We start from the raw sequence: 13,544 nt of genomic DNA on the forward strand, positions 1-13,544 counted from the left end.
CGCGGGGCCGCTGCGGAGAGCGCCGCAAGCCCGCACGGTCCCGGCTCAGGGACAGCTTCCCCTCGGTGTTGGATATGCGGAATCATCTCCTCATGGGCTCTGCCAGGCTCGGGCTCTCGCGTATTCCAGAAACGGGTGTTGTGTGTTTGGTGGTTGTTGCTGCTGTGCCTGAACTGTGCCTGCAGAAGATTAGCTGTGTGCTCCACAGCAGGCAGAGACTGCTCAGGCTGCCCCAGGAACCCCCAGGCATTCATGTGTTGTTCTGCAGGAGTGCAGCAATTGGCCTTCTGTATTCTGACTGATATGGTAGAATTGTTTAATGTAAAAAATGAGCGTTTCTGTTTCTAATTTAAACTTAACAATGGCAGGTGTCTGAAAGAAGATCCAGCTACAATGTCTTTGCTACAGAGGAGTCTGGATCCGGAGAAGACTTTGGGACTGGTAGATGTGCTCTATACTGCTGTGTTTGATACACACAGGTGGAAGGAAGGAAGGTACATCTCTTTTCTACTTCCAACTAAGCTGTCATTGCTGAATGATCTGTGCTGAGGGATTTGATTGTACCAGCTCATCTGAAGGGGAAAACAGGAGTCAAACTGAGAGTGAAACATTGTTAATCCCCACAGATACGTTCTGGGTACATCCAGGGATACAGGAGGCTGCTTAAAACCAAACCAGCAGCTTATCCAAGGGTAAAAAAGTATTTGCTTCTCTCTTACAAAAATACTTGATTTATATTAAATTGGTCTCCATTTAGGTCTTGAAGCACAATTAAAATCTAAGGAATGGAAAGTATTGCAAATACGAGGAATAATTTACTTTGTTACCTTAAGAAGTAGCTGGTGGACTTGGCAGTCTGCTGTTGTTTCTTTCTTGAGCTATTACTGAAATACACATTTTCCCCCAAAGTACCAGATTGGTTTGTATTAGGTGGTTTGATATACATGTTTTTTGTTGATGCAGGGAGCAAGCTTTGCCTTGTATTCAGATCCAGTTACAGCGTGAAATCTCAGACTTTGGGAGCCAAGTTGACATGCCATCGGGGAATGGAAGCAAATCTTCAGGGGGTCTGCAAAAGACATTCTCAAAACTGACTTCACGGTTTACAAAAAAAACTTCCTGCACCAGTACAAGTAACACAGGAAGTTACTCAATCCCCAATACACCTTCAAAAAATGTCTTCATAAGTTCCAGCTCAGAGGAGAAAGCTAAAATGCCTGCTAACATGGACGCACGCTTGCAGAACATTCTGAACATCGGTAACTTCCCTCGGACCGCGGATCCCCTGCAGTCAGTTCAGAGCACAAATAACCAGCTCGTCAATGGGTTTCTAGTGGAAAGACGGGACAGCTTCTTCAAACCAGATGATGGCAAGGATGACAAAGGTATGAATTTACCAACTGACCAAGAAATGCAGGATGTTATAGATTTCTTGTCTGGTTTTAACATGGGCAAATCCCAGCAGACTTCTCCGATGGTGAAAAGAAGGAACTCTGTTGCATCCTCCACAGCAACAGAGCAAAAGTCAGGAGCAGTTCAACAGCAGCCGCAGTCTGTGTCTCACACCCCACTGCATCCTCCTCAGCAAGGCTTGTCCCAGCAGCAGTCCCAAAAGCAGCAGCAGCAAATGCAGTATTACCAACCCTTGCTTCAACCTATTGGACCACAGCAACGTGTACCTGCCAAATGGCTCAGTAATTCTTCACAGCAGCAAGCCCCGGCTGTTGGAGCTGGATTGTCTCATATAAATCAGTGGAACAATCCTGGTTTTTCAGATTTAAGCTCTGATTTGTACAGCTTGGGTCTTGTGAGCAGCTATATGGACAATATGATGTCAGAGATGTTAGGACAGAAACCACAAGGACCTAGAAACAACACATGGCCAAATCGTGACCAAACTGATGGAGTGTTTGGGATGTTGGGAGAAATCCTGCCTTTTGACCCTGCAGGTGTGTGTCTTTTCCTTTATTATGCTTTTTGTAAAGGTCCTTTGTGTGAATACTGTGAAAAATTGCTGGCAATAACTGTCATTTCCTCGTGCTGCCCACCAGATGTAAGGGTGCTGACCAATGCAAGCAGGGATTTGTGTGTGTGCCTATTTGCTTTTTTAACAGAAGGTGATCTTAAAACTCTCATTAATAAGCAAGCATGGGAACTAACTCACTTGTTTCTTGTGCCAGTTGTAGTAGTTCTGTAGTAGTTCTCCTTTCCTATATGGAGCACAGCAGAGTACTGAAATGATACTTACAGATGATGTTCCTCATGTTCTTAGTTTGTAAAATGGTTTAAAATCAAAATCTTGAGTGCAGGTGTTTTCCCTCTCCTCAAAATTATTCTTCCTGCTTTTTACCAGTCTTGTGACCTGAAGATAAGCCAGGTTGCATCTTTCCCATATCCCCACATTCTCCCTCCATTGCTCCCCAATTCCATGGGACTCATACTGGTTCCTGTTCCGCAGCTGGTTCTGCAATGAAAAGCTTGGATGTCAAAGGATTAGAGACTAAAGAGCAAGTGCCATGAGGTTTGCCACATGTGTTTAGACCACCAGTAAATTGTAGACATAGATTAATTATTCATTCTCAAAGATGACGTGAGATAAAATTTTAGAGTCATAAGCAAATAGCTACAGACCAAGAAATCGACTGTGGAATGTAAGAGGAGATGAACCTTTGATCCCCATGCAGGCCATTGGCTCGGAACTGGACTTGATGATCTTTGTGGGCCTTTTCCAACTCAGAATATTCTGTGACTCTGATGGTAGTGTTAAGAACAGCTTACACAGCTGCTACCTTGTAAATGTAACTTCGGTTGGCCTCGAACACAGCTGTCAGAATGTTGTAGTGTGCATTTATGGCAACTGCCTGGAGGGAGGAGCAGGAGAACAGGGAAACCTTTTATCAAAGTAGGGCTCAGTTTCCCGCGCTCATTTGCACTCATCTGTGTTTGGAATGTGTAGGCGTCTCAAGCCAGCTCCTTTGACTCATAATTATGATAGTTATTTTGTCAACTTAGTTGATAAATTAGTGGAGTTTCTACAGCAAAAATAGCACCATAGTTATGTTGTTGCTTAACAACTGTAAGTCTGAATTAGCATCATCTTTCTTAAACAGAGTGTAGACTGAAGGATTATCACAGCCTCTAAGGAAGGACAAAATTATTTTCAGCAAGCACTAAATCCACGTGTGCTAGGGAAAAGAAAGCAGGTATGCAAAGGACTGGCATTTCCAGCATTTTGAATCCATTCTATTTCTGCGGTATTTTCCTTTTGCTCTACATAAAACTACTTGTTTTTTTCCATTTAATTAATGTCAAGGACATAGAAAGTGGTACTTGGAAAAGGTGACTTACTCAAGTTCATAAATGGTGCTCAGTGGATTAAGATACACACTTCTGCAGTTGTAGTGATAAGTAAACAGTATTTTTCACAGATCTGGAGTTTAAAAAACTAAAACCAAACAAAAATCCTTCCAACTGAATACTTTTCCATTAGAAAGAACATTTCTTCATAGAACTTACCAGGTTGAGCTGTGGTGTAGAAATTTTCATTTTAAGCTTTAGTGTAGTACAAAAAGCTGTAAAACAGAAAATGGTTTTTCATTTCCAGGCTGTACCCTAGGACTGTACATTTGTGATTTGAAACAAACTACATTACTTTTTTGATAAATACTTTGAGAGTCTGAAAATGATGGCTTTCTTCAGATGCAAAACTGCTGATTAACAATTTATAAAATCCATGGTTTTTCATGTTGAAGGCTTAACTAGTCCCAGAAATGTATTTTGTAGTATTTTTATCATCACTAAGAACTTGATGAAGGAATATTGCAATAAGAGCTAGCAGAAGGAATGTTGGTAACTCCAATCTTTTGGAGTAAAAAAACTATCTGATAAAAAACTGTTCATGTGGTGTTTTCAGTGAGGTAAGAATTAACACAAGTTTCTATTTTGAATATACCAGCACTTTAGCACTTAATGCTGTCCACAGGTAAAAAATGCCTGGATGTCCAGAATCCATATATTCTTAGATCTGAGGAACTGTCTGGCTTCCAGCCTCATCTTACTCAGAGGGAGAACAAGCACTAGTGGGGATGTTTTGTTCCTAGATGGCTCTCAGCCCTTGCTTGATAAAGGATGCAGAGAAACAAAGTTATCTTCTTCACTGTCTTTTTAATTTGCATCCAGCAAAACATTGTGGAGCTCTTTTCTGGATATGTCAAATGAGAACAAGGAAACCTATCTTCTAAATGCAGTATTGAATGTAGGGAGCTGTCAGATGAAAGAGATTTCTGCTTTGTGAGCTGTGCATGATTGTTGGATGTTCTTCAGTCTTCACTCTTAATCTCAAACTGAGACTGGCAAGCCAGTGGCTCATTAGTTCCCACTGCAATTACTGTGCATGTAGTCTAGACATTTTCCATCAATCCAGTCAGATTGCCAAGTTTTTTCCCAGAGAAGAAAAAAATAAAGGCAAAAGAAAGAGAAGCTGTGGAAACTCAGTTACGGTGACTCATATCAGCAGTCTTCTGAATACAGCAATTGCTTGCTCTGATCAATGGAGCATTTGAAGCACTTGCATTAAGGCTTTTGCTGTGTCTGCTCAAGACAGTGCTTATTCCTTATTGGATGCCTGGGACGCATAAAGCACATTGAGAATGGAAGAATTTTTAAATTACTACTTTTTTCTGTAAAATACAATTATTATTCTGAAATATTTTGTAGGTCAGGATCAGAAAGTTTTCAAGATGGTCTCATCCTTGTAGGAAGGAGGCAGTTTTGGCACGCTGTGTTCTAATATGAGCTGAGATTCTGATTTCCCAAGTAAGCAGGATCACAACATAGCTGGAAATCATGTTGCACTCTGGTATCAGCTACAGTAATTGTTCTGCTCTTTTTCACGGAGCATGGATAAATGTACAGACAGCGTCCGTTTCATCAGTGTCTGCTGATGGATATTGGACCTTTCAGCGTAGACATGATCATAGTACAAACACAATTTCCCTGATGGAATGCAAGGGGCAGGTGTACTTCCATGTGATAATTATTATCCACCACAGATGCTGTGTATCTAATTTTTGTAAAACATTTCTTGTTCAGTGTCCTTCACTGCTCCGTGAAGACCTGTCCACTACTGGTTGCCATTTATCATCAGGGAGGGAATGACTGTTGTGGGGTATGGTCAAACCTAAAGGATTGAAAGTGCAGCAGAAATAGCTGAGTGTCAGCAATGGACTTGTTGGTTTCTTTCATTCAGTTGGCTCTGATCCAGAGTTTGCCCGCTATGTTGCTGGGGTGAACCAGGCTATGCAACAGAAGAGGCAAGCACAGCATGTCCGTCGTCCAAGCACCACGCGTGGCAACTGGCCTCTTCCTGATGATCCTCATAAAACCTGGCCCTTTCCTGAGTATTTCACAGAGGGGTAAGAGACTGGACAGGCTGTATGTTCTTATTGTATGAGTTTATTTTGCACCCAGAATGTGGGAATACTGGGTGTTTTTTCCAGTTGCTGCTGCATCTGTGAAAGCTGCACTTCAGTGTCAAGAATGAGCAATATGAGCTTTGCTGATCCCGAGGCACTGACATGCTTGATGCCGTCTTTAGAGTGGAATGGATTCCAGGACTCCAGCAGAGGAAATAAGGAATTTATAGCATAAATGCATTCAGGGTGGTTTTCTTTGAGTATTTTGAAAACAACTTTTAAGACCTAGTTTTGATGAAAAGTGATGCTGTCAAAGTTGTGGTGCCTGACTGAATTCAGTTTTCCAGATTTTAGCCACTTAATCTTGCTACTGAAAGGCAGGTACCTCACAGCAGGTACATTTGTAGTTCTTAATCTCTTCCAAATCATAACTATGTACTGCAGCAGAAGTGTTTCAAGATTCTTTGTCCATTTGTAATATAATGTAACAGCTGTGACTCTAGCATAAAACCAGTAGGATGGGTATATGTTCTAGCTCAGTTTTGCAGTGAAAAAGTCGAGTACTTAGTGATTCCAAACCCAAGCATCACTTATTTCTCCTTCTTTTACAGGAGAGGTGCTTCTTATTAATATAATTATTTTAGTAAAATACATATAAAGAGGCTGTAACAGAGCAGTTAATGTGACCACTCAGAGGTAAATAAGTGAAAGTATTTGTATTACTGGCACATTTTACCAAGTACTGAAATTTCGTGCTCCGAGGTATCACCTGTGACAAAGATTTAGCACAACTGCAGCACACAGTCTGGACCAGGCACTGTAAATACAAGGACTAATACAACTTTCTGTCTTGCAGTGATGTGACAAACAGCTGGTCTGGTACTCAAGGAGACTCTGCCAGCTCAAGTGATGAGACCTCCTCAGCTAACGGAGACAGTTTGTTCTCCATGTTCTCAGGGCCAGACCTTGTTGCTGCTGTAAAGCAGAGGAGGTGAGGAAAATGAACAGAAATAGACAACTTTATAAGATTCCTTTTGTTTATATATCATTTCATTTGAGTAGCCAGACAAAGGAAATTCCTGCCAATGAGACAAATCTACACAAACATGAGTTTGTGTACTACACTGGTGATGTGGACCAGTGGATTCCCAAAGCCAGTTGTATTAGCAGCTTTCTCCTTGTACAAGCACACGTGCAAACAGCCAGCTGTTCACTGAGGGTATGTTAGAAAAGATCTGATGCTTTCCCCCTTCCATGAGAGTCTCCTTTGGGTGCCACTTCCTGGGGCATTACGGGATCCTCACTGAATCGGTCTGGCAGAGAGTGCCTGGCTGCAGCTGGGCCTGACGTGGTGCATTTGGATGCCAACGAGTGCCTTTGCTGGCCTCAGCTGCAGCTCCGTGGCACTGAGGAGAAGCTGCTGCTAACCTTGTGTGGACTTGTCTCACCTCGGCGGCTGCTGCTGCTGCTATTCTGGGAGCTGCAAATACACACCTGCTTAGTCCTTTATTTCTCACAGTAGGAAGAGGACGCCAAATTGCCTTGGTAAATAATTTCGGTAGCGGGAAAAACCAAGCCAGGATTTTCAACTACGAACAATCCACTTCTATGGGTAGTGTGAATTAGAGCAATTCTACTTTTCTAAAGGGCTGGAACCTCAGTGATTCCACTGCAGATGGTAGTTAGAACAATAGTAACAAAAGGCACAAGATGAAGCATGAATACCAACCCAATTCCAGTCTGGGATTGTTCTCTCAAACTATTTTTCAGTCTTTTCTAAAAATAAAATAAGTGGCCAAATATTCTGGCTTTGTTTACAATCAAAGAACAATTTGGAGTCAATACATAGATACAAGATTGTCTGTCTGCTTTTTGGTGAATGGGAAAGAAGTCAGTGCCAGTTTCTCACAGATTCTACCTGGATAGCTATTTTTATAAGCATTGTCAGAAATGAATCAACGAAAGAGTAGCTACTTTCTGAATCTTTACACTTAACAGGGAGGGAACAAAAATTGAGCTTCAGTGAATGTTAAATTGAAATTAATGGGAAAGAGCCATCTCATAAACAGTCACAGAAAAAGTAGTAATTATTTTTATTTATTAAAAAAACAGCAGGGAAGGAAAACACAGCAATAAATAAAGGGTGACGTACTGTGCCAAGCCAGTAGATCACTAGAAAATGATCATGGAGCAAGAAGAAAAGCCTGTGGTTTATGTAGTGCTCTAAAGAGCAGAAGAAGGTTTCCAAAGAGGGTGCTTCATTGACCAAAAACGTCAGGTGAAGTAACAGTACTACTGTCTCCTGTTACTTGTAGGAAGAACAGTGTTCTATAGGTGAGGGCCTGACACCGGAGCTAAAGCTGGGCACTAAGAGGAGGTAGAAGGGGTTGAGTGTGCTAAAGCTGACCTGCAAAGGGCTGCTTACCCACGGAAGCCTGATTGGAGCATGCTAATTGGGTTTTTTTTTACAAAAAGGATGAAATGAAAGAGTGTGCTTTAATCCAAACCCCTGCCCTTAAGCACTCCTCCTAAAAAAGAAAAAAAAAGACCAAAAAACCCAAGAAAAAAAAATCTTCCAGAACATACGTGTGGTCAAGGACTTCTATTTGATAACTAGGCATCAGGCCACAAATTTAAAGTGAAGGTAGAACATCTTTCCTCAGTAAAATCAGTGTGCTTCAGCAGATGCTTCACTTGCTCAACTGTTCTTTTGTGTTGTCTGTTATTTCAGAAAAGATACTTAAAAAACCCAAAAAACCAAAAGAAACCCAGCCACAAGAGCAGGTAACAGAAGAAAAACCACAATTTCTGGCAGATTTCTTCCAAGTGGGCAAAAGTCTATCCCAGCTCCACTTTCACCTCCACAAAAATGTTTAAGTGTAGCTCCAAGAACTACTGCACTGTCAAGTCCCTGACAATTTCTGTATTGTTGCTTTTACCTGTACTGAACAGAAAGTACATGAAACCAGATGTTTCTGAAAACACATGCACTGAAAACAGTACTGTAGGCTGCCAGGTTGACAGACTGAAACCACAGAATGGTCTGTGCCAGTGGCAGATTAATGAGGGTGACTCATTTAAAACCAAAAAGTAAATGTCTCTCTCTTTCTGGGCAGAAAACACAGCAGTGGTGAACAAGAACCCAGCACGCTGCCATCTCCTCCTCTTCTCTCTGCAGCAGATGACCGCAGTCAGGTGAGCTCAGCGTGGCTTTGCTTAGTCCTTTCTCCTCCTGGCATTTGGGAGTGGGCCTGCACGAGGCAGACAACTGGAAAAGCATCTGTATCTCCAGATTGCTTACTTCAGTGAGAACCTAAACCATCTGCACTCAAGTAGCATGAGATGCTTTTGTCAAAGTCACCAAGCTTAAATACTAAAATTGGAAGTCACTTATCTTTCTCCCTTTTAGTGGGGCCACTGTGTGTCATGCTGAAGTAAATGTTTTTTAACAGGCAGATATTTTAAGATAGAGAGTGCTATATGTATGCATCAGTCCTGCTTTCAAATATAAACTAATCTTGTGAAAATATCTTAGGGAGGTGATAAGGTGACATGTTAAGTATTGTCTCAAAAAACCCAAACCAACCCCAACTGGTATCATTTTCTCAGGATAACAAGACCAAAACCTGGCCTCCCAAGGCCCCGTGGCAGCACACATCCTCTGTGCCGAGCACGCTGCCCAGCCAGAGCACGTCCCTGTACCCCATGAGCAGCCCCGTGAGCCAGTGGAGCGACACCATGCAGATGCTCCAGTCGCCCATGTGGGCCAGCGACTGCGCCCCGGCAGCCGGCATCTCCTCCAGCTTCGCCTACGCGCAGCAGCAGCAGCAATCCCAACAGGCTTCCCAGCACAAACAGATGAACAAGGGCTTTAAATCTTTCCCAGTAAAGCATGAACGCAGACCATCTTACCTGCACCAGTACTAACTGCTTTTCATACTGGAAAATGCAGCACAGGGCCAAATGAAAATTAATTACTTTCATTCACAGTGGTGTGTTGGCTATATCCTGTTTCTTTCTTGATGTGGGATTGAGGGGGTTTGGATGAGATAGACAAACTCTCGAATTCTGATTTACAGTGCTGAGCAAATATGGCCAATATGTTTGGTGTACATGAAACAGCCCAAAACTGTGATGTAGAAATGCTTTTAAAAATGCGTAATTGCCTTTACTTTCAAGACATTTTTTTTTCTAAAAAGAACTGCTGAAGGACTACCATACAAGAAACACTGTATTTTATAGCTATTTTTCATATAGATTTATAGTTAAAACATCTTACTGAAACACATTGAATATGTTGAAGCAAATATATAGCGGTCACTTTGCTCAATGCTGTTTGTGTTTAAATTTATAAAGGACAAGCTGTAGAGCCTTTGTATTCTCCATTACAGCCTGTGGGCAGGTTTTTTAAAATGGAGGGCAACAGCAGCTTTTCCTGTGCCACACAAGCGAGTTCTTTTGCGAACTGCTGCAGAAACAGCTGCAAAACGGAGTTTTGTGGCAGTTTCCTTACTCTAGGTGAAGATCAGCAGAACCACTCAGCCTTGTGTCGCCAACGTTACCCGAGCTGCTTGACACAGATGGCACCTGTGTGGACAGGGGGCCCCTGGTTCTCACACAAACAGTGTCCTATGGCTGCGTTGGCCAAAGGCACTGTCCACACGGTGCTCCCGCAGTGTGTGAAAGCAAAGCCTGAGAGACTACTTGCATTTATTTAAAGTCTTATTTCAGATGCTACAGTTGATTAAAAATTGTGAGCTGGCTCAGAAGATACTAAAACTGAAATGTGGGGTAGCAGTTAGTTAAAAGAACATTATTTTTTTTAAAAGGATAAAGTAATTATTTGCAGTCAATATGTGCCATTAAGTGAACCTGTGGAATTAGGAATAATCTTCCAACCAAAGTGGATCGGGGAGAGTGACTGGTGCTTACAAATTGAAGAACAATGGTAAATATATGTATACCTATCCCACTGTATATGAATTGAGATTACAGAAGATTCTTTATATAGTTAGAGCTTATTTAAATTTTCATATTTCATCTTTGAAAGAGTCTAAAAACCACAATATTTTCTGGTATAAGAGTTTTGACAGTATTAATCTTATTTTTGTATTTTTCTTAAGTCATATCATTCTAATATGTTAACTACTAGTAAAATGGGTTATTAGTTCTAACTACATAATTTTTCAATGAAGATAAAGCACATTTTTTTTGTTTTGGTTTTACAAACTAAGTACATCTATATCTAAAGATACCAAAAATAAATACATTATATATATATATAAATAAAAAAGTATACACAACACTAAAACTATTAAACATTTGGGTATTTAAAACCCATCCACCTTTTTTGTTTGTATGGTGACGGGCTCTATTTGCAGGCCCAGATTGTTACCTTTTGTGCTGTTTGAGGATGCCAATGTTGCCTGTATTTATGATATTGTCACCATGTTTTCTGAAACTTCATACTTACCATGTTTACAAAGATTTGTTTGCTGTACATAGACTTTTTACAGTAATGTGCTTTGCACAATCAGTGTGGCTTCTGTCTGTAAATTGTTAATGGTCTGTACTACTATAATTTTGAAAACCCTCCACTGAAAATGTTAGTGGTTATTAACTTGATGAATGGTTTTGAGTTTCCTAAATCTTGTTGTTTAGATCTAATATTAAATCCCAAATTTGGTTGTACTTACTTGGTTATTCATACTAAGACCAAAATGGAAGTTAATGAAAACACTTAATTTTGAACTTTTTTCCTAACAAGTGCCAAAATGATTGCTATAGTTTTTGCAGTTTATTCATAATTACAAATGCTGGCAAGTTTCTGGACCTACGTAAGTGAATTGTGAAAACAAAGAAAGTTCGTCTGCATTTTGACCACGGTGGGTGCTACTCTGTCCTTTGCTTCCGATTGTTCTGAACACTGGTAATTTTAAGAATTGTTGCACTTGGCAAATGAGTCTTGCCCTTAAACTTCACTTACACTGCCAAGTGCAAGGGTTTGGTGCTTAGTTAACTTACCCTTATTGCAGTGCTTCTTGTGAATAGCTAACGCTTCTGAACTGGAACTGTACAGTTTGTATTTTAAAGCTTCTGTAAAAGTAAACTATTTGCTTTATTAAAGATATACATTTGATAGGTCATACCTGTTTAAAATATGCACCTTGCTGAAAATGAGCAGCACCTTAAACTGTAACTTTGGTTTGTAAACAAAGATCTTATTTCATTAACATGGGATTATTTAACAGTTTGAAAATTGTCAACTGCCTACTTACTGACTCTATCATATAAAAACAAACTTTATGCACAGTCCAATCTTTAAAGCTGCTTTCTCAAGTGATAGCACAGAAGAACATGGTCCAGACAATGCTTCAGCAGGGTCTTTGAACCAATAGCACAGATGAACATTGTCAAAATCACATTACTTGAATTTTTAGGAATCACAGAGTAAATAACTTTGATGGGAGTAAGCTGTGGTCAAGGCTGTTAGATTAGTGTGTGTTAATTGTTTAACTGGAATGCTGTATGCAAGGTGTGCAAAGCTGCTTTCTTCCTTCCTGGATAGGAGCACACAAGCATGCAGCTGGCCAGCAGTGCTGACAGTACCCAGGCAGCACATGAACCCATTCTGATTATGCAAGAATTGACTTGTTTACAGAGCATTTCAAGCACAGAGGAAAAGCCTTGATAAACTTTCGCAAAAGCTTCCTAAAATAACGGCTTGGTTTCTCCCTTGCGCATAATTGCTGAGTGGTGTGGCAATCCCACCAGTCCTAGGAAAGTTAACACTTCTGTTTCACTAAATCACTGAGCAGCTCCTTTGTTCATGTATTACATTAATTCAGAATATACTACAACTTGCAAAGAACATCTTTAGTTTATTTAGCACGATTCTTCTCATACAGGATACAAAAGAGTCTACTGCTTTTATATATGGAACACATGCCTGACTTTGTCATGTTGGAGGTAGGAGTCACCTAGCATAATGTTTGCCTTGTTATTACAGAACCTTACTCATCAAACAGGCTCTGCTTCCCATAGTGTGCTTCTGGGAATAGCCTGGTTGTCAGGACAGCACTGAACTGAGCTTTGCAGAGGGAAAAAGGAATGTGATAGTTATCATTCGTAAGCTGTGTTAGTTACACTAACAGGGGAAAAGCTGCCTACTACTACATTGAAAACTACATTCACATTTTAAACACAGAAGTACAGATCACTTTTTACATGCTTTTTTCAAACCCACATCTTCTTGCCTCTCAGAGTGGGACTCTAAACTATTTCTACAGCCTCTAAAAGCAGTACTGCTCGCGTCCAGGTATTGCAGTCACTCTACAGGCTTCTGCGTGCTGGGTGGAGTGGCATCAGCAATTGTAGCTAAATAAATGAGGTTTCTGTGCAGGATATGCTGGTACCTATGAGAGAAGGAAACACAGGATCTGGGAGACATGTTCTTTTCTAGACAACTCCCCATACCTGGATTTGTGTAAACTGATCAGTATTTGCAGTTAGGGAAAAAAATAGCAAACTAGAATAATGAATCAGAGGAAACTTAGCGTGTTATTCTGAATCCCGGTACAGTGCACTGAACTGCACTCTGCAGCCGAGCATGTCTACTACCCAACTTCGATGGGAAGCAGGACATTCAGCTCGCAATCCTGAAGGCTGCAAGAAGGGCAGCAGAGCAGGAGAAAACAGAGCTGCCTGTCGGGCTGGTCTGAGCAGCTGCAGCGGGTCCCCCGCAGGTTCCGGAGCTGCAGAGCCGCCGTCTGGCTGCCCTGTTCTGACACCACTCGGTGTGACACGGGCAGGGAGGGCAGAGCGGGCGTCACAAGAACTCTGAGCAAACACCCTGAACAAGGCGGAAGGGTCACTCCGTGCTTTATAAGTCTCCGAAAATTATTTTGGGGAAATCCCTTTGTAAGCCCGGACGTATTTTCTTCTTAGCGGCAGGAAAGGTCTGGGAGTTCGACTCGCGTTTTACTCCAGTTACCCACACCTGAGCCCCCAGCGCTCCGCCCTGTCCGCCCGCGCCGGTTACTTACTGCACACAGTCGGTGGCGCGGCCCTTGCTCTGGTACTCCACGATGCAACGGATCAGCTGGTCGGTCTCCTCCCGCAGCTGCGGCA

At 41.5% G+C, this 13,544-nt stretch overlaps 2 protein-coding genes across 2 annotated transcripts in view; one reads left to right on the forward strand and one right to left on the reverse strand.

The window, feature by feature from the left end:
- The window catches only part of KIAA0355 (KIAA0355 ortholog), a 58,408-nt gene extending 46,685 nt beyond the window's left edge, over positions 1–11,723 (forward strand). Inside the window, exons 9-14 of the mRNA XM_008635502.2 lie at positions 369–494; positions 964–1,949; positions 5,249–5,414; positions 6,271–6,405; positions 8,531–8,609; positions 9,024–11,723. Coding sequence (XP_008633724.1) covers positions 369–494; positions 964–1,949; positions 5,249–5,414; positions 6,271–6,405; positions 8,531–8,609; positions 9,024–9,341 — 1,810 coding nt within the window. The 3' untranslated portion in view covers positions 9,342–11,723. The remainder of the gene's footprint in view (positions 1–368; positions 495–963; positions 1,950–5,248; positions 5,415–6,270; positions 6,406–8,530; positions 8,610–9,023) is intronic.
- Positions 11,724–12,275: 552 nt separating this feature from the next.
- SS18L2 (SS18 like 2) lies at positions 12,276–13,542 on the reverse strand (the record flags this gene model as incomplete). The annotated part of the gene is made up of 2 exons (XM_017736553.1): positions 12,276–12,829; positions 13,460–13,542. Coding segments are annotated over 2 exons (171 nt in total), but the record flags the coding sequence as incomplete, so codon positions are not given.
- Between the last annotated feature and the right edge of the window lie 2 nt (positions 13,543–13,544).

Source organism: Corvus brachyrhynchos, unplaced genomic scaffold (genome assembly GCF_000691975.1).
Source record: "Corvus brachyrhynchos isolate BGI_N302 unplaced genomic scaffold, ASM69197v1 scaffold66, whole genome shotgun sequence".
Lineage (NCBI taxonomy): Eukaryota > Metazoa > Chordata > Aves > Passeriformes > Corvidae > Corvus > Corvus brachyrhynchos.